A 19,838-nucleotide genomic window follows, 5' to 3' on the forward strand; every position below is an offset into this window, starting at 1 on the left:
CTAAATATTATATCTAAAATGGTCCGGCCCACGTGAAATCAAGTTGACGTTAAAGCGGCCCGCGAGTCTGACACCCCTGTTCTAAGATCTACTTTTCAAGGAGCCAACCTCGGCACCGAGTTCGGAGGGAGGGCAGCTAAGACGCGGCTCATTGCCAACAAAAGGCGCCAAAATGAAACATAGACGCTGCAAGTCTCCTCATCTGTTCAACATTAAAGGAATGACTTAACAAGCAGCTGTGACAGGTCGCTTATGTTAGCCTAAACTGTCGGCACCACACTTAAGCTCCTGAAAACCTAATGATCGTTAAATGAGTCAGATATCGGTGTTCATAAAAAGTCGCGACCGCTGACTTAGGCACTCGTGAAGGCAGTGTTTATTGTAGGCGCCTCTTTGATTTGCGAGTAGATCATCTAATGAAGTGTCCTGCGAGTACATTACAACAATGCAAGGTATAATCTGCCACTTTCTATACGACTTCCCCACGAGGGAGTAATAAAGGGCTTATTCTTCATCTGCTTCCTTTTTCCTGTCGGCAGTCGAACACGCGTGCCTGTCGTCGCCGTGCGAGAACGGTGCCACCTGCGTGGAGGACTCCACGGGTTTCAGCTGCTCCTGTGCCAAAGGATGGACCGGGCCGACCTGCGCGGATGGTGAATGGCAATCACACCCACACACATAAACTATCTCCGTGAAGCGCGACTGTCGACGCGATTCCATTTTTTTTGTTCAAGCGCAACGTCCGTCGGTCGTCGTGTGGTTTTTGGGCTTCCTCTAGTGGTACGTAAATGAATCACTCTTCAAGTATTCTTTTATTTTCTGCCAAAAAGGGTTGGTTCTAGAACGTTTACTCACTTTTATGTCCAAACATTTTAACTCAATCACTAATTTTAGGGAGATTATTTTTACTTTATTCTCATTGTTTGTAAATCTTTTTTAGGAATGTAAAATAATTACATTGCATAGATTTTTGGGGGTTCTCGTATTTTTATTTTTAATACAGAATTTCCTATATTATTTTGTCTTTCCTTTTTCACGATTTAGCTATTTTTGTAAACTTCCGAAAAGTTGTTTTCCCTCATAATAGCGACATTTTTACATGAATTTACAAGAAAATTTTACTTAGTGTTGTTTAAGGTTTGGTACCTACCTCTTGTAATATTACATGATTTTTTTTTGTAATATTACCCATTTATCCATATGAATTGATAATGTTGGTCATCATAGCGGTTCGTGGAGAGCCTTTTATTTTAAAGTACTTTCAGTGTAATAGCCTTAATGTGTTATGTCCACTATGAGACTACTTTTGCTTTCATTTGCATAATGACCTCTAAGTGCAAATCACAAGAGGTCTGTATAAATGTATAAATAGACACCGTGCTGTCATTTTTACAAGCAAGATATGTCCAAACGCTTTCCCTTCACAGCTCATCAACTCCATATCTGCGCAAGAAGAAAGGTTTAGAAAGGTCAGGCATGTTGTGGTGGAGTAACAAGCGAGCTGTCACATGTGTGTATGTGCGTCATACAAGTGTGTACTTCGCTGCATATCAGATTGGTCTCCACAGGTTATTGTACGTCAGAGTAAGAGACTGTAAACAAGTTGCGTTCCGCATCCTTGATGTGGAACGCTGTTAGGATTTGGATACACAACAACAATATGCATTTTTTCCCTAGTTTTTAGTATGATGTGCGAGACAAGCAGACGAACAAAGCCATCGTTTAACTCTGCTTTTGTTTGTTGCTGTCGTGGCAGTCCGGCAGCTTGTCTGTGGTTATGCGCCAGCGATATGAATTAAAGTCGCCTGTTTTTGTTTGGAATTGCCTTTTAGGGCTGTGAGCTGTGGTTCGTTTATTATTAGAGTATTTTTCTGTCCCATGGAAAAAAGTATACAAAGTATACAGCAAGCTTTAATTGGATAGATTTGTATGGGAAACAAGATTGGGTTGCATTAATTTAGATGGAAAAATATTCATTTATTTTTGGATTCTATATTGAAACTTGCTGAATAAGAAAGAAACCGGCATGACCGCAATGGTAATAGACACTTTTATGTATATTTTATTCCCCCAAAATGTTCAATAGTGTAATTATTCATACTACTCTAACTTTCTACCATCACTGACATCTACAGGATGGCATACCTGTCAACCTCTGCCGATAACTGCCCTTATAAATGATTATTGATTCCCCTTACAAACCCCCAAAAAACCTTACAAACACCGTACGGTGTTTGTAAGGTTTTTTGGGGGATTGTAAGGGGAATCAATAATCATTTATAAGGGCAGTTATCGGCAGAGGTTGACAGGTATGGGATGGTAATGGAAGGCTTTTAAGCCAATGTGCTTTTTTAGAATAATTATTTTGAAACTAGAAAATATTGCCGTAATCCAACAATTTCCTTTTTTTTGGGATAAGTGGAACCAAACCTTTTAACCCTTTTGCTCCTCCTCCCCCTCTCTGATTGCAGAGGATGAGAAAGTGCTCGGATTGTGCACTCAGGAAATGGTTACGTTTGTCAATATTTGATCAGAAACAATGGTAGCAGAAAAGATTTGAAGCCTCTCTAAGTGCTCCAAAACCCGTATGACTTTGTAGCAGATGTTCCTATTACATATAGGTCAGTAGTTCATGTGGAATTTCTCCTTGCAGTGGTGAAGCAGTGCGACCGGAGCCCCTGCGGGCAAGGCTCGACCTGTCAGGAGGTTCCGGGAGGGTTCCGATGCCTTTGCACGCCTGGATGGAGCGGGAGAACCTGCCAGCTAGGTCAGTGGGTCAACATTAAGGAGCCATGTGTAGAGAGCTTCCATTCTGCTGGGATGTTTCCCCCTTCCCCCTAATCTATATTATTAACTCATTGGCAAAATCCATCATGTATAGTAGCTGTCAAGAGCAGCCAGTGATTAAAAGAGACAGACAACATCTTTATCATGGGCATTACAGTGCGAATAGTTTTTTTTAATGTGAAAATACACCGAATTTCATTTTTCTAATGACCAATGGTGAATAAAAAGGTAAATAAAAGCCATTATTTACAGGAATTGTTACTCCAACCATTTTATCATTGCTGGTATTATTTTAGACAATCGTAGACAAGTATCTCAAGTTGTCGGCCCTACGTCGGGATGTCATTAAACTCATCATCACATGCTCTTGGGCTCAAGTTTATCATTGTTAAAAAAAAGTCTGTGTTCATGTGCGTAGGTATGACAGCGCTCACCTGTAAACATCATTTTTCATATTTAATACTATTTTCTTTATTACTAGAGCGGAAGAAATGTGCGCTCCGCATACTTAAATACCTGAGCAATTGTGTTTTACATAAAGGTCATTTATAACGGGGCTATCTCTCTTTTGAAGTAAAACCAATAAAATATCTTTTCTTTTTTTTGCCCTGTCAAATTAGCTAATTTAGATTGAAATTGAATTTTTCCTTCACATCTAGCCGCTAATTACAAGTGAAATTATAGCCCTGTATGTACTCCTCATAGCTCGTAAAGCAGAATTTCAACAAGGGCAAATGTTTCCTTTGAGGCGAGCTGTTCATATTAAAGTGCAAACATCATCGACCCTTCGGGGCCGCGTTCTCGCGGTACGCCGCATTTATTCGAACTGACAAGCATGCACCTCTGGGGCTTCATATGTTAGATTGTTGTCAGGCAGGGAATATTGTGTAGAGCCAGTCCACACACACATTTTATGCGGTCACGTAGCTGCCCGGGGATTGAAACGTAAAAAACAAAAAAGAATCTATATTTCACTTTGATGGACCCTCCTACTCAACTTGGATAAAATGATACACAACTCTGCCATAGCAACCCACACGATATAATACACTCACACCGCTTTCAAAGACAAGTAATAAACAATATTAGGTCCTACTATGGGGGCCGGTGGCGTTTTTATATGAGAAAAACTGGTAAGGTGCTTGCCGTTGAGAAAGCTAAGTAGTCTATTACTGTATAATGTGTTTCTATAAATGAATAAAATAGTTTTTTTGTGTCGTGACATGCTAGTTTAGCGCATTGTTTGCCTTGTTCTCCTCATGAGTGTAGCCCTCTTAGTTCCATCTATTTGCCACAAATCTTGGGGATTTTTAGGATCTATGTTTTCTTGAAAACATGAAAAACACTGTACTTAACATTTGTACTTGATTTCTGTAAGTTTTTAAACATTGGCTTTCATAGAGATACGAAAGAATGCATGGATGCAATGTCCATGCAACACTATTATGTTTTGAACAGAAAGAAGAAAATGGAAAATTCTGTATTCCGCATCCAAAATTAGTTTTGAAAAAAAGAGGCTCAAATTGTAATTATTATGTAAAATGTACGCTTTTTCCCATCACTATTAATTGCGTAAGGTTCAATTCAAGTGAATTCAGAGGAGTAGCAGCAATCCGTTAATGAATTAGTGAGTCAAGTGTTATTTTTCCACTGCTGAAATCCTATGAAAAAAGATAAATTGATTGATTTATTTGTATTAATAGAGGATGATGATAACTGCTGTGATTGCTTCTGCCTTTAGACACGGATGAGTGTGAAATGAACATATGCGTCCACGCCCGCTCCTGCCGCAACCTGATTGGTGGATACCTGTGTGACTGTCTTCCTGGATGGGCGGGACCAAAGTGTGATATCAGTGAGTATTACAAATCATTCATTTATTCAGTTATATATTTTGTGCATTTATTGGACTTTTAAAACATTTATTAGGGAACAGTAGCTGTCAGAGTTTATGCCTGAATGGTGGACGTTGTGAGGTAAATCACTGCACATCTCGAAACGATTGCATAAATGTCCGCAAACTGAACACTAAACTACCTCATACAGGAGCAGATGTTAAGGTCTGAATGTTCGTGCCCGCCTGGCTTCTCCGGGAAACACTGCCAAATTCACCACAGTGCCTGTGAGAGCGCCCCCTGTCTGCACGGAGGGCAGTGCGTGGAGAACGATGACCACATCGCTGCCTGCGAATGCCCTTTGGGGTATTCTGGAGTGTTCTGTGAGGTTGGTAGAATTGAACATAGGGGTGTCCAAACTGCAACCCGACACCCACTAGTTACTGTTCTGCAACAAATGATGAAAATATCATTGTTAAGGCTTGCACAAGAAGCTTAAATTCAGCCAAGATTCTGTTGCCATAACTCAACAAAAAGTTTTTCTCTTGCCCTTTTGGCAGTTCAGCTAACAGTTAACATACATAGGACTCAGCTCACGCAACAAACTCCTCGCCATATCTGAAAAATGGCCTTAAAACTCACATAACACTGCGCATCATACTTTCCTTGCAGGTTGTGTTGGATCCATGCAATCCTAACCCCTGCTTGCAGGGGTTACCGTGCCACAGTGTCGATGGCAGGTACATGTGCACCTGTCCTGACGGATATTACGGTAACGAGTGCCTGAGCCTCAAGAATCCCTGTTTTGGCGCACATTGTCCAGGTAGAAGCGATGCTGGACCACTGGCGTTGCCCCAAGATCAACTCACTATATTGTCCCTACCCTCTTTCCAGGATCCATGTTGTACTCCAAAGGTGGCATCAGCTTCTACCTGATCCTGGTGGGCATCCTGGTGTTGGTATTGCTGTGCGGTTGTGCCGCGTGTGCCTTCGTCCTCACCCGCCTCCAGCTCAAGCGTAAAAAGCAGCAGTCCGTTCCTCAGGAGGAAGCCATCAACAACCAGCGGGAGTACGTCAACCTCATCCGAAACCTGGACAGCCTGCTGCCCCCGCCGATTCCGCCTCCTGCCGCCCCGCAGCTTCCGTCACCATCCGGCGCCGCCGCCTCCACACCTCACTGCTACGAGGAAATCGAGCTGACTTTCCCGCCTTCTCCGGCCCCCTCTCACTCATCCTCCCCTGGGTTGAAAGCAGCCCGGACCCCAAAAGTGGACATTTCCAACCGGGAGAGGGAGAAGCTAAATCGCTTCCACTGCACGGACAACCAGGAACTACAAGTGTGACCCTTGACGCATATTTTATTTGGCATACTTTGCACTCTATTGCTCACAGGGTCCACGTTCCTTCGTTGAAATTTTTCAAATCGTGAGACGTTTCATCTTAACTGATTCACTCCCATTGATGTCCAATTCACTTGAACTCGGAGATGGTGGCCAATGTGGAAAGCGCTACAAAGTGTTTGTACTTCTGGATTAAAACTGAGCGGGCGATCAATTATCATATGAATGGATGATTATTTAATGTCCAACTGGATGAATGTGAGTTTATTTAAAGCAGCCTGTGCACACATATTCTATTTACAAAGGAGGACATTCACATTTCAACTCTTTTAACTGGACCTGGGCTGAAATTAGAGCGTTTAAGACTGTATTGGAACTATATTAAGCCACAAACCTCAGAGTTGTGCTTTAATGCCTCATGACATTTTTGAACGTATACACTGTTGCCTGTGTCGTCTCTGTGATGCTACTTTTTTCCATTTAAAATGTAAAATAATTTTTGTACATAAATATCCTGTACATACTGATGCCTCCATTTTTTGTACCGTGGTTCAGTCTGAGAGTATCTCTGTTGTTGTTTGACTGGCATTCTGTAATAAAAGTGCATTTAACAGTTTGCATTTATTGAAGTTAAATTTATTGGATTATTGGATTTGTCAACGTACAAATGGGAGGGTTTTTATATTGGATGCAAATGAGACAGTTAATAGTCAAACTAAGCAAACAATTTAGTGTATGTGACAAGCATGAACTTTGGCCAGGCTAGGAAGTCTTCCAAACATCAGTTTGAAGATCATTTAACTCTCCCTTGGGGCTTCGGTTAAATAATAAATCATTAAATTTTGAGAAAGTATCAAATATGTCAATTTTAGATTTTCTTTTCCATTCGCTTACTTGGAAAAAAAAATCAAATAAAAACATGGATGATTTGATAACCTTCCATCCCAGCAGGAGGCGGCATTTTCCATCTACCTTGACATACCACAAAGAAGAAAGATAAGCGCGGAAGAAGGCGTGTTCGGTGGCTCCTTTAGAGCTCACCGTATAACCCAGTTCTCTAGTTGTTACCCTCAAAACAGGTAAGTGGTATCCACCTAAATATTCATATGATGTGCTTTATCTAGCATTCCTCGTGTGTGCATTTGTCAGTTCCTAATGAACCGCGGTGCTGGTAGCCCATGCTAAGCTAAGCTAAGCTAAAATAGCTCACCAGGCAATGGTCTAGAGGCCCCTACTACAAACACGCTTTATCCGTCAAAGTCGCTCCCGAGCAATTTCTGGATTATTTCTCAACCATATTTGCTTCTCTTCCTATCCAATTTCGGCTTTAAAACACATAGGTTTAAGAGCGTAGTGATTCTGTAACCAATATTCAGCCAATCCATCAACTGCCTCTACATCTGTCATGGTTTTAGCTTAGTTAAGATTTATATTTTTTCTCCACCTAACAAGTTTAAAGTGCGCGCGACTGCGTGCTCCTACGATGACTGAGACAAACATTTAATATCGACTGCTTCACACAAAAAACAGTCAATCTTGGATCATAATAAAATGACGTGTTAAATTCCTATCCATTTTTCATAAGAGACCCCTTCTCTCAATTGCCACAGAATATGAAAGACTGTAATCAAATCATTTTTGTTAAGTCCTTAGTGTTGTATAACTTCATGAACACAGATCTTACAAAAAGAAAGAACAGATTTCATTAAAAACATGTTTCTGGGGACTCTCGTTTTTTTAGTTATGAGCAGTCGTACATCATAAACAACATTGTCTTTGGTAGTGAATGAGTTAATTAACATAATGTCCCGATAATATCTGACCAGATTTTGAAGATCTGCCGATAGATTTTGGATCCGATATTTCCATTATTCCGAATATTCTAATTAAAACCCCCATGATTCGGAAATGCACATTTTTGTATTAGTATTGTGTTCAAATACTAGTGAATGAATTGTGATTTTTTTTTTTTTAAATTCATTTTAATCAATAAAATACTCTGTGTTTAAAACATGTGGTGGCTTCGACACTAAAATAAACTGATTTCTTTATGCCCACCACAGCAACCGTGCCCCGCCGCGCCCCCACCCCCAGCGGCGCCGTCATGTGGCAGGAGGCCCGCAAGCACGAGCGCAAGCTCCGTGGCATGATGGTCGACTACAAGCGACGTGGCGAGCGCCGCCGAGAGTACTACGAGAAGATCGTAAGTAGACTTGCAAAATTTCCCCATCTATAAACGCGTTGGGAAATTTTTCCATCCTGATCCCAAGCGACGATGTTGCTCGCGTGTGTGATGATAATCGTTCTGCCTCGACGTGGCATCACTTTGGATCCACTTGAGTTGTTCCGTCGCTACCGCGTTGCGTTGACCTGGCTTGACATGTTACATAACAAGTGCTAGTCAAAGTTTGAGCCACGTTGGGCAACGTCGCAGAGGCTTAGCAAAATTAACAAGACTTAAACCGTTCTTTTTTTTTTTTTTTTAAAGAAAAAAGATCCGGCCCAGTTCCTTCAGGTTCATGGACGAGCCTACAAGATCAACCTTGATCCTGCTGTGGCCCTGGCTGCCGAGTCTCCCATCAACATGTGAGGGACAAAAGCATACACTACACTAGCCATCGAAAGAGCCTTCTAGATTTCTTGCTAAACATCTAAAACATCAATAAAATTACATAATGAACTCATTGGCGGCCATTGAGCTTTCTAGGGTCTAGAATCTAGACAAATCAGAGTTGCTCTGAAAAATGAGCTGTTTTTATATTGGCCTCAAAGATACTTTGGTATATTACCACTTTCAGCCCTGAAATTAAGGGAACATATATATTTTAAACTATTATTTATTTAATAAATCACTCATTGGCTGCCATTGATGGCGATAGACGTCCAATCAATTTTTAATTACTTCTAACCATCTGAGTTAATGGCACAGATACATGATCCTTTTTTTCTTCAAGGATGCCCTGGCAGGGAGACGCCAGCAACATGATTGACAGGTTTGACGTACGGGCTCATCTCGATTACGTCCCCTCGTACACGCCTCCTTTGATCACTACACCGTAAGTTTCCTGTTTAATTTTACATCAAGCTGTACTTCATTTATTCGTTCCATTTACCTTCGATCCTTGCTTGCAGATCAAACGAGCAGGAGATGGAGGAAAGAAAATGCAATTACGAGCGTTACAGAGGGCTCGTGCAGAATGACTATGCCAACAGTTAGTATTGTCCTCTCCAACATTGAGCACATTAGCCAACATGAGAACGTGAAAAGTTACTGATGTCCTCCCGTAGTCTCCGAGGAGCAGTGTTTATACCAAATCTATGTGGATGAGCTCTACGGAGGCCTACAGAGACCAAATGAAGAAGAGAAGAAAAAGTACGTCCAATTCTGAGTGCTTGCGTGAAAGTAAACATTCTCACTAACTCTGCCAATTGTTTGGATTAGGCTGGCTGAGAAAAAGGTGGCTATCGGTTACACGTACGAGGACAGCTCTGTGGCCGAACCCGATCCCGCTTCAGACAAAGACGAAGACAATTCGGAGAACAGCGAATCTGAAGAGGATGAGGTCATCCCAGATATTGGTGAGACGAAAGAGATTTAATCAGGCGTAAAAAGGGGTGACCCAGGGCACGTTTTTTTTGCACGGCAGATGTGGAGGTCGACATCGACGAGCTGAATCCAGAGCAAGAAAAAGATCTTAATAAATCCGCTACTTCCTACGGAATGGCCGAAGGAGATTTTGTCAGGTACCTTTTCGACATTTTATTTTATGGTTGCAAAACCACGGTTGTGATCCATCTCCCACAACACTAACCTATGGCAAACAAATTCGGTTAGGGGGTGGTGAACACAGCCACTTTTTCATTGGAAATAATTCATAAGACAACCGTCGTGTTTTATTTTTGACATACTGATTTAAAAAAAAAATCTTTTTTAAAGTACTACTAATCTTGAAGATTTTATTTTTTGGGCATAATGCACAAATGAACTGCTCAAAAAATAATATTGTAAAAATAATTGGAAATGTGAATATATTAGAATATTTTAATAATTAGTGGATTTAGGTGACTTTTTCACTTGAAACACTAATATTAAATTAAAATAATAGCCCTAGTTTGATACCCCTGTATTAAAACAAAGGTTTTATAGTTCCGCTTCCCGACACCAGATGGCGCTACGTGTATTGTCTAAGCAGCGCGCGCCTCCCTTTGCCGTTTTTAGTAACTTGGCAATTACTATGGAGACGACCTAAAAGGGGTTTGTGACATTCCAGTCAAAATGTCAATATTGTGCAATTTTAAATTGATAAAAAAATTAACTTATTGGATGCCATCGACAGCTGATAGTCCTCCCAGTCATAATGGCTTGGACGTCTATTGCTGCCAATGGCAATGAGACACGTTAGTTCACTCTAACCCCACCGATGAGAATATTTGACGTCATTTTTACACCATGCTAATGCTAATGAGGGAATTTTATAGTCCTGTCATTGCTTGAGGCATTCGCTGGGGTTTGTCATTGCGTGTTTATTTTTGAACGGCAGTTAAAATGTCATTAAAAAAAGCACTTGGCCTGACTTAAGTGTGTGTTGTAATTATGCCCGTCAGGATGTTGAGGAAGGACAAAGAGGAGGTAGAGGCCATCAAGCATGCCAAGGCACTGGAGGCGGAGAAAGCCATGTACTCTGTAAGGATGTATCTCTTTTAGGAAAATATTTGCGTGTGGGTGTGTTGTGCTCTATACGTGACGCGTTTGGTGATTTCAGGGCCGTCGTTCTCGCCGACAGAGGAGAGAGTTCAGAGAAAAAAGGTTAAAAGGAAGACAAATCAGCCCGCCCAGGTAAATCCTGATGGATTGTTTTGAATATACCAAATGGTGACAGCACGTGGCCATGTTTTGAGCTAATGGAACACTTGTGCAATTAAATGATTCTGAATGCTGGTGGTGTTTTTAGTCAAAAGTAAGCAAATACAATATTTGTTGTTGTTGTTATCCATCAGCTACGCCAGGAGAGACAGTCCAACGTACGATCCATACAAACGGTAAGTTCACTCTCTAATTGTTCTCAAGCCTTTCCATCCATGGGCTCCTGAGTTTTTCCTCAAGCGATTTTCTTTGTCTCTTTCAGCCCAGAGTCGGAATCTAGCTCTGATTCCCGCTCGCGTTCTCGTACCCCCGGTCCCGAGAAAATCACCTTCATCACCAGCTTCGGTGGCAGCGATGACGAAGCGGCTGCAGCACCGGCCGTTGCCCCCAACAGTGGCCACGGCTCCAATGTGCAGCACCCCGCAGGTCATAGCAGGGGCTCCCGGTCGGTAACTTTCCCTCCTCCTGGCTTTTCATTGGTTAGTCTGTTGACATGATCGCTGGTAAAGGCTGAGTCCTCATTCAGTGCCTTTTTATTTTTTATTTTATTTAAATCTATTGAGGTGAGGTTTATTAATCTTCAAAGACATTGCTGCGCATGAAGTTATTCAAGCCAAGTGTGCACCCTACATAAAAATTTATTTCTTACCTGTCCACATAAAAATAAATTTTCAATCAAAGGCCTAGAAAATAAGCAGCCAACGAAATCTTCCAGTTACCTTAATTGATGTATTTTTTTTTAAACACACTTGCATTATTGGCACTGACAAATGATGTTTTTTTCATTGTCATGCCTAATTAAATGGGGACCCTACATATATATTACATATATACAAATATACAACATATATGAAAACACTGACCTGGCGATCCGAATTTTTGCAGATTCAGATTTTTTTTCATAATCGGCATCCACCTCCAATCAATCTTGTTTTATTGTAAAACTAAAATAACATTACCTGTAACCAGTACTTTTTTTGTATACTTGTATAGACTTTTTTTGTGTACGTCTGGTTCAAATACATGCAAGTACACTTGCTTTTAATTTAGGTTGTTTAATACAATTAAGTACACATTTTTGTAATTGAAAGGAACCATTGTTAAGTGCAAATTCTTGTAATTACAAGTAACCATTACTGAGAACAATGAAATACATGTTTTTGTAGTATGAGTAATCATATTTTTAGTACAAATGCACGATGGATATGCATATCGTTTTATGTTTCTGCAACGTTTGCATGTGTGGACTTGGCTTGAATGATTGGGATTTTATCGATTTAATCAGTGTTGTAGTATCATCAAGTGTATTTCTCATTTGTAGGAAACATTTGGGCTCAATTCTGAGTCTCTCTTTAGGCTAAAATGTTGTTTTTCTTTGTTCAGGAGACGAAGGTCCTCATCCAGCCGGTCACCATCCTACTCCTCTTCCTCGCGGTCATCCTCGTCCTCATCTCATTCGCGCCGCCGAGGCCGCAGAGGAAGGGACGACCGGCGTTCTCGAACCCGCTCTCGGTTAAGGCGATATTCACGGTCGTACTCGCGAGACCGAGGAGGCTCCCGGCGAAGGCGAGAACGCACGCGGTCCAGATCGCGACAGAGAGAGCGAACGAGGGAGAGGAGACGAGACTCTTTAAGGAGACGGTCCAGGTGAGGACGTCCTTGGTGAAAAATCATCTTGAACTTATGGGCTGACCCCTTCTTGGTTTCTAGATCCCGCTCCAGTTCACGGCACGGGGGTTCCTCGCGACGAAGCGTCCGGGACAGCGGTGATCACAAGCGAGGCGAGAGTGGCAGTGGCAGTCTCTCGCCTTCACCCCCCGGCCGCCTCAACCACAACCTCTCCCCTGACCAGCGAGGGCCCCCCGCTTCTACGAACGTCATTACCGACAAACTAAGAAAGTAAGACCTCCGAGGCAGATGAGTGCTATGCATGCGTCCAATGTATAGCTAGTTTAATATAACTTGCAGTTACCATATTTTCTCGCATATATTTGTCGCTCAAAAAATGATGACTGAATCGAGGGTACGGCTTATATGTGCAAAAATTAGACTGGACATGCACGAAACTCTAAGGTGACAAAGACGAAACGCCATCACTCAAGACAATGCGGCCAATACGGTCATTTATTTCAAAATTGAAAAAAGATAAACACCAGAAGTTTGGTGAAAATTAGACCGCTACGCGCACTCTTCCTGGTTGTACTGCTCACATGACATCCTTTTTGAAATCGTCCATGTGCAGGCAACACTCTTTCGGAAATTGCAATCCAGCAGACGATCCTTTCGATTCATACAGTATCTCAAAAATACCACGCGTGGTGATTTTCCCTTCAAAGTAACACATTGGTACTCCCTATTAAAACCATGAATATGGAGGTGAAAATTGTGAATCGGGGGGTTTTATTTGAGAAATCATCAAATTCAACAATTAAGGCAATTTTATGGGTGCAGCTTATACTTGGAGGCGGTCAATATGCAAGAAAATACGGTAGTTAGCAATGGCGTCGTGAGCACTGTGGCATATAAGAAACACAGTCGCCGGGGCGTTTTTATTGTTAAGCAAAAATCAGGAAACAAACAAGAAAAGTCAAGTATACTACAGTTAATCAGAATGGTGACTTAAATGGACAAAAATAACCAACTAACTTAATCATGTTTTGGGTAAAAATGCAGCATCATTTCGCAGATATGATATGACTGGTAGATCGGGATATCATTTAGAAAATATTAAGTGGCTTTAACTTGAATAGCCACTATCCTAAAACTTAAGGACCACCAGTGAAAAAGTTTTCCGCTTCTTTGTCGTCTTTGCAGGCCTGAAACAGCGGGTGGTAAAAAGACGGGAGCCGCCAAAGTCAGTAAGAATTTGATGTTGCTGAGGTTTCTTGCTAAAGCCTACTACGCCTCCCTCATCCCTGACAGGATGGCGTGGCCGCCGTGGTGGCATCACGCGTTGACGTAGAAGCCCCTTTCCCTCCCTGAAAATAATCATTCTCTTGTTTAATTTAAAAAAAAAAGTGTTTTAATATACCTCATTGTCAAATAATTTAACTTACCTGAGTGGAAGAGTCAGGGAAAGAGTGCGAAAATTGGATTTGTTGCCATAACTGCATGTTCTTGTCCATATTTAGTTTGGAGCGTCAATATAGTTAACCCTTTATAGGGCACTGCTTTCGTCTTTTGGCTCCCATTGACAGAGCTAAATGTCCAATCCACTGTGACTGGTAGGCCTGGCAGCGAGAATTAGACATGGTGGCTGCCATTAATGAAACGTAAACTTGATTATCGGCAGCAGGATCAGTTTACCCATGCCGTAACTTTTATATTCATGATTTTTATTCATAGAAAATGTAAAAAAAAAATGCAGTAATTACAAAATTACATTTAGATTGTCTGGGGAAAAAAAAGTAATGTTAATGTGGGCAATAATCAGACTTTCTGTTTTCCTTCATTCGAACGGTATTAATTCCGTTTTTACTAACAATTTCTTTATCATCATCAATATTAAGTATCATTTTATTTCTTGCTAAAGTATATAATACAAAAAGTCTTTAGGATAACTATAGCCTAAAAACGCAACATATGTTGTTGGCGATCCAAGTGAAAAAAATAGGGACGTATAAGTCGCAGGCCTAGCCAAACTATGAACAAAGTGCGATTCATATCCTGGAAAATATGATAATAATACATAAGACTTGGCGTCCCTAAGACATGACCCAAAATGATGTCCATATATGTGGATGCCATGACTTTTTTTTTTCTTTTCTTTTTTTAAATTACTAAAAATAGTGACTTGCCCTATGAAGAGTTAATGACTTTGCTGGGTGCGAACAAACGTCCGGGCTTGTTCAAACAAACGAATGTATTGCAATGTCCTACAGTTTTAAACTCTGAGATCATGGAGTCTGATAGCTGTTCCCTGTCAATCATTGTGTAGGTTTTATTGATTCATTTTTATTATTATTATTTTTGCGGCCTTCCTCTTCCTCTCCTTTTCCTGGCAAAGAAAACTTGTAGCCCTGCATACACGGCAGGCCTTTCTCAGTCGAGAGTGGCGTTCGCCCTCATGCGTTGCACTCGCCTGCGGTGTTATGACCTGCCGTTTTTCTTGCCTGGCCAGGTTTGAACAGCCCACTGCTGGGTGTGTCGGCGGCAAAGCGCCACTGGCTCTTTTGTGAACTCGCCGGACCTGAACTTGCTCTTGTTTCACGTTGCGGCCCTCGCTGCTCCCTCGGCTGTCCTGCCACATTAATCTCCCCACCCTTGCGTTCTTTTCGCCTCGTCATAATTTACTGGACACTTGTGCCAAGGGCTCCGCGGGAGAGCAAAAAGTACTTTATTCACATGTTGTCCACTTTGTGTCATCCGAATTGTGCATTCTAAATTGTGCCGAAACACGCTCGTGTTCAAGGTGCTAATGCGACGGTGTCGTCCGCAGTCCAAGCTGACGCCACAAGAGAAGCTGAAACTTCGTATGCAGAAGGCCCTGAACAAGCAGTGTGAGTGCACGTAATGTCGACAAAATGAGTGTGCTGCCATTTTCTGGGGGGTGTTTGCTCACGGCTTGTCTTTGCTGCAGCCAAGGCGGATAAGAAGGCGGCCCAGGTGAAGATCCAGCAGCAGGAACACAAACGACAGGCGAGTTTGTTGGCTTCTGCTTTTGTGTTCATTTGTTTCTAGGTTCTAAAATGTGGGATTTTCATGTCTTGGAAACTTTCGTTTGCCTCTGTGAATGTGGCTCTTTGTAATCGTGTCATGAGTGTGAATCTAGCTTGTCATAGTTGGTTTTAAGTAGTTTTAGGGTAGAAATAGTTTTTTAAATTCACTTTGTCTTGAAAGCTTTTAAAAAGCGTGTTGAAGTCATTTACTGGCAGTCGCCTTCAATTATATTTTTCAGCCTGCGTCAATCGATCGGCTAATTGAATCCACTGGCTGCCTATTTACCAATTCTACCGCATGGTTTTTTTTTTGAATGGATTTTATATTGGCTTGACAAAACTATTCTCTCCAGAACAATAAAAAACACAACTTTAATGAAAAACTGCAGTGTGAATACAACCTGATGGCTGTCTGTCTACCTTTCACAAGGCAAGGCCATAAGCAAACATTTTATCGTTTGGCCCCAACCACAGACATCTTGCTTTGTCTCGCTGAACAGTGATAGCACAATATAAGTGATAGGAGCCAAGGTCTGCCTTCTTATTCTTTTTCTGTAATTAACCTAGAACATGAGCAAAGGATAGAGCAAAGACCGACATTCTTCGAAGCTTTCCTTGTTGTCTTCAATTTGTAATAAATTGAATTGAATGCTTTTATTGTGTGTTGTCATTTTCGACAGTCAACACAAACTGTCCGTGCCTCTTATTTCCTCTGCTCTTATTCTCCAGGAGAGAGAGGGAGAACTACGAGCCATGGCACGCAAGATACGCATGAAGTAAGGCAACCCGTGTGTACGCAGGTGGACTTTTTGGTATTTGAGTGTGTTGCAAGACTCTGACCTCAAGGCTTCCGTGTTTAGGGAACGTGAGCGGCGCGAAAAAGAGCGGGATGAATGGGAGCGACAGTACGGACGCCAGAGCAGCAACTCCAACTCGCCTTCTCCCTCCAAATATGGTAAGATTGTGAGGGTCAGCAGCCTTGCCGAAGCAAACAGTTACCGTTTTCAGGCTCGGACCATAGATATGTAAAGGGCAGACTGAGGCTGCTTTTATACTGCGTGGGAGGAGAGGAACAATTCAATTTTTTGGGGGGGATCTCAATTACGAAAAATCTGCAAGCTTTTTCATATCCTTAGATCACCATAAGTCATCGCACTTTGAGAACCACTGGTAGAAACAAAGAGAGATGGTATAGTAATTATGCGACATTAGCGATGTGTTTATCATTAAATATTTAAAAATGACCGAGTTTGCCCTCATTTTAATCATCGGGGGAAGGGTTAGCACAGACTCGTCTGTGGCATTTAAAAAATACCAATTTCACTTTTGTACTTCTGCAGTCAAATCGGACACATTTTATTTAACCGTTATATTCCTTGGTAAGACAATTAAAATGATTTTAATTTCCAATTCTTTGCCAACAACCCTCTGCAGCGTGCCATTGTTGTATATACACTGGACTTTTCAGACTATTGGTCTCCCTTTCTTTCGTAGTTTGAACTTGAATGCAAGTCTAAAAACCAAAGTGCATATATTAAAATATGTACTGAGGAGAAAATTGCATCGAGCAACAACAGGTTTTTCTTTATCATTATGATTATAACTTGCATTTCAAGGTCAAGGCACTGCCAGCACCCCCCTAATTTCCGCCCCTGGGTTAGAGTATGGTTTTAATATCTTTATTTTATGATCTGCTAAAGATATAGAAGCAAGCATGTCCAGGTGTGAATATTGTTGAGCATATTAGCAAAAATACTACTACCCTTTACCCTCCTCCACATTTATGCTTTGTTTTTTGCCCTATGGATATTATGCTCACGAGTAAAGTAATACGTTCAAATAATACTAACACGATGCTAACCTACACTTACCAAAGTAGACAAAGGGGAGGATGAGTCTCCCATTGCTGTAGTGACTCGGTATATGACCCAAGCGGGCAAACGCCAGATCCCAACCTGTCCCGGACAAGTGTGTCTCAAAAGCCATTTACTTTATGTAACTTGAAGTCACATTTTTTTCTTAGTATTCCAAGACCAGGGTGTGCTGTGGTTTTTGACAACTTTATGGGCCTTAGGAGGTTACTCTATCGTTTGCTCGTGTTCTAATGATGCCTTTGTGTGCTTTTGTCCCTCAGGCCGAGATTCCAGCTCATCTCGAAGGTATGCGACGGCTACTCTTCCTCTTCAAGTCACGTCCAGCCGCTTTTATTTATGCTTTCTCAAAACACTCCTTCCACTATTTGGATTTTTAATTTTCATCACTTTATTAAAAAACGGAACATTTGACATCATTTCACGGACATAACCCCAGTCCAGTTTCACATCATTCGGCTAGGCCACACACACTTGAGTATCAAAGAGGTTTAGATGCTAACTCCATGTTTATTTTTCCCCTTTGTGTTCCTAGGAAATACCGATCCAGATCCCGATCACGGTCTAATTCCCGTTCCCGCTCCCGTTCCCGTTCCCGTTCCAAGAGTCCGCACAGCAGATACTGAGTTGAAATATCCAAGGATTTTATTTTGGGCAAAAAAAAGTAAAAACGTAGGCCAGAGTGGCTGTGGTTGACATGCCAACGCCTCAAACATGAATGTACAGTATGCAACATGTTCCTGCCCTAGCCGTATGTCCGTTGCTAATTCCTTTCTGTGCCTTCTATTGGCTTGAAAAGAAGTTGCGGGTTATTAAATCAGTTCTTTTTTTTTTTTCTTCTTCTAACATTTGCATGCTTTTTATCTCTCATAGGACCCAAACTCAAAGCGAGCAAGCGCCATTGGCATCAAAGTTTCAGAGCGTTTTCCAAACTCCCACACCAAATTAGATTGAAAGCCAAACTTGCTCTTTTTATAAACAACATGATCCCCTTTGTGGCATCTCCAAATAAAGGTGATCACCGAGCAAAATCTTGGTATTTGTCTCTTTGTGCCACATTGAAAAGATCCACGGGTAAGCAGTATCTTTTTAGTTGTCATCCTTCCAAGTTCAACAAAATTGACTGGCCTGTTGATGGCAATGAATGACTTAAGATAGCCATCCCTTCTTCACACTCCATTGGAATTTTAAAAAAAAGAAAGCATATAAGTTTGAAGGGCATTTTTCGTTTTATTATTTTTGAGAATGTTGTGAAAAGCAGAAGTGAAAGTCTGCCTTGTCAAGACACCTGTGGAACTCAAATGTAGTTCCTCTTTGTTAAATCCTGTCTAAAAGTATCAATTCCTTGTATAATAATCAAGGTACATCAATTTGCACTAAATTCTAAAATACTTTAAAACATCAAATTATTTCCCAACAGGTGATGACTCAAAAGAGATGCTGCTTCTGCATGAACCTTTGAGGAGAGGGAAATACTTACATCATTTGGTTTGTAGCCTACTTTGCGCTGCCATAACTAATTTTCAGATCACTAACATTAAAGTTTACCCAAAATACTTTTTGACAATAGTATTTTAGTGTAAGTTAACATTTGTGTGCTGTGTTGTTATAGTGTACAAATTCCGTAGTATAGCTGCAAAATGTGTCATGTTGCGTAACCCCTAAATGCATAAAGATAGTATAAAAGTATTACATTACATCAGGAATACATTGCAAAGGTCCTTGGTTTTGTCACATTTGGGATTTTTAGGTAACTACTACTTCCCTTTGCAGTGTAAGAACACACTAACTCATTAATTACATGAATTCCTTCCTAAATATTGACCGAGTTGGAAAAAAAATTAGCTAATTTTAATCGCAGGTTACATCCCAAACGTGGAATCTTTGTCAGTGCATAATTTTCTGCTACACTGACTGAATTAATGATTGGTTAGTTTAGTGATATTTAGGCCTGTGTTATTATTTTTGTTTTCAAGTTCATTTTAACTTAATTTACTTTATATTAATGTATTAGTTTTAAGGCTGGGCATTTAACAGACTGAACTTGTGCATTAATTAAGAGTTAATTATCTTTATTGTCTAATTCTTGAACTGTAAGATTGCTGTCAGGCCTTCCACTTCAAATCGATTGGATGTCTATAGCTACCAGTGGTAACTTATTACTAATAGTTAATACAGATTAGTTTGACATTTCTATTTAAAATAAAAGTGCTAATTACTACTTTTCATTATTACAGAGAATATGATTATTTGCAATTAGACTTATGTGATTCAAATTTTCGTCTTCATTTATTATATCTAATATTTACATGTTTTTTTGACCAAAATAGTATTTACTTGGTATGTATTGGGTCAAAGTTCTAAAGTGTAAACAACAACAAAAATGCCAAATGAAATGAAATATTTTTTTAAAATTAAATGACCCAAGGTCGCAAATGGTCACTTTTGAGTAACTGTCCTGAAAAGGAACTCTAGTGCCACCC

The 19,838-nt window shown here is 40.8% G+C and overlaps 2 protein-coding genes across 6 annotated transcripts in view; both read left to right on the forward strand.

Moving 5' to 3' along the window:
- The window catches only part of LOC144083566 (uncharacterized), a 28,578-nt gene extending 22,000 nt beyond the window's left edge, over positions 1–6,578 (forward strand). For all 4 annotated transcript variants that reach the window (XM_077611533.1, XM_077611535.1, XM_077611534.1 and 1 more), the window contains 7 exons: positions 540–653; positions 2,654–2,767; positions 4,529–4,642; positions 4,717–4,763; positions 4,834–5,010; positions 5,295–5,445; positions 5,517–6,578. In XM_077611533.1, the coding sequence (XP_077467659.1) occupies positions 540–653; positions 2,654–2,767; positions 4,529–4,642; positions 4,717–4,763; positions 4,834–5,010; positions 5,295–5,445; positions 5,517–5,965 (1,166 nt within the window). In that variant the 3' untranslated portion in view covers positions 5,966–6,578. The remainder of the gene's footprint in view (positions 1–539; positions 654–2,653; positions 2,768–4,528; positions 4,643–4,716; positions 4,764–4,833; positions 5,011–5,294; positions 5,446–5,516) is intronic.
- A 338-nt stretch (positions 6,579–6,916) lies between these two features.
- clasrp (CLK4-associating serine/arginine rich protein) lies at positions 6,917–18,386 on the forward strand. Of its 2 annotated transcripts, XM_077611518.1 has the most exons (21): positions 6,917–7,041; positions 8,026–8,165; positions 8,451–8,548; positions 8,917–9,018; positions 9,095–9,174; positions 9,251–9,335; positions 9,405–9,541; positions 9,610–9,706; positions 10,568–10,646; positions 10,726–10,799; positions 10,961–11,002; positions 11,089–11,271; positions 12,210–12,473; positions 12,537–12,725; positions 13,641–13,680; positions 15,265–15,325; positions 15,406–15,464; positions 16,214–16,260; positions 16,345–16,439; positions 17,619–17,643; positions 17,891–18,386. In XM_077611518.1, the coding sequence occupies exons 2-21, from the start codon at positions 8,067–8,069 to the stop codon at positions 17,979–17,981; spliced, it is 1,947 nt and encodes a 648-aa protein (XP_077467644.1). In that variant the 5' UTR covers positions 6,917–7,041; positions 8,026–8,066; the 3' UTR covers positions 17,982–18,386. The 2 variants fall into 2 exon arrangements, 1 of the variants encoding a protein (XP_077467644.1); XR_013303578.1 differs by lacking the exons at positions 17,619–17,643; positions 17,891–18,386 and having other exon boundaries at positions 13,641–13,684.
- Positions 18,387–19,838: the final 1,452 nt, after the last annotated feature.

This window comes from Stigmatopora argus, chromosome 10, assembly GCF_051989625.1.
Source record: "Stigmatopora argus isolate UIUO_Sarg chromosome 10, RoL_Sarg_1.0, whole genome shotgun sequence".
Taxonomy (NCBI): domain Eukaryota; kingdom Metazoa; phylum Chordata; class Actinopteri; order Syngnathiformes; family Syngnathidae; genus Stigmatopora; species Stigmatopora argus.

What these genes read in the sequence shown, in the direction of transcription:
- clasrp (XM_077611518.1), top strand. Translation starts at nt 8,067, where the DNA reads ATGTGGCAGGAGGCCCGCAAGCACGAGCGCAAGCTCCGTGGCATGATG. An exon ending in ACGTACGATCCATACAAACG is followed by an intron (nt 11,003 to 11,088) that starts GTAAGTTCACTC and finishes TGTCTCTTTCAG; the next exon opens with CCCAGAGTCGGAATCTAGCT. An exon ending in AAAAGACGGGAGCCGCCAAA is followed by an intron (nt 13,681 to 15,264) that starts GTCAGTAAGAAT and finishes TGTCGTCCGCAG; the next exon opens with TCCAAGCTGACGCCACAAGA.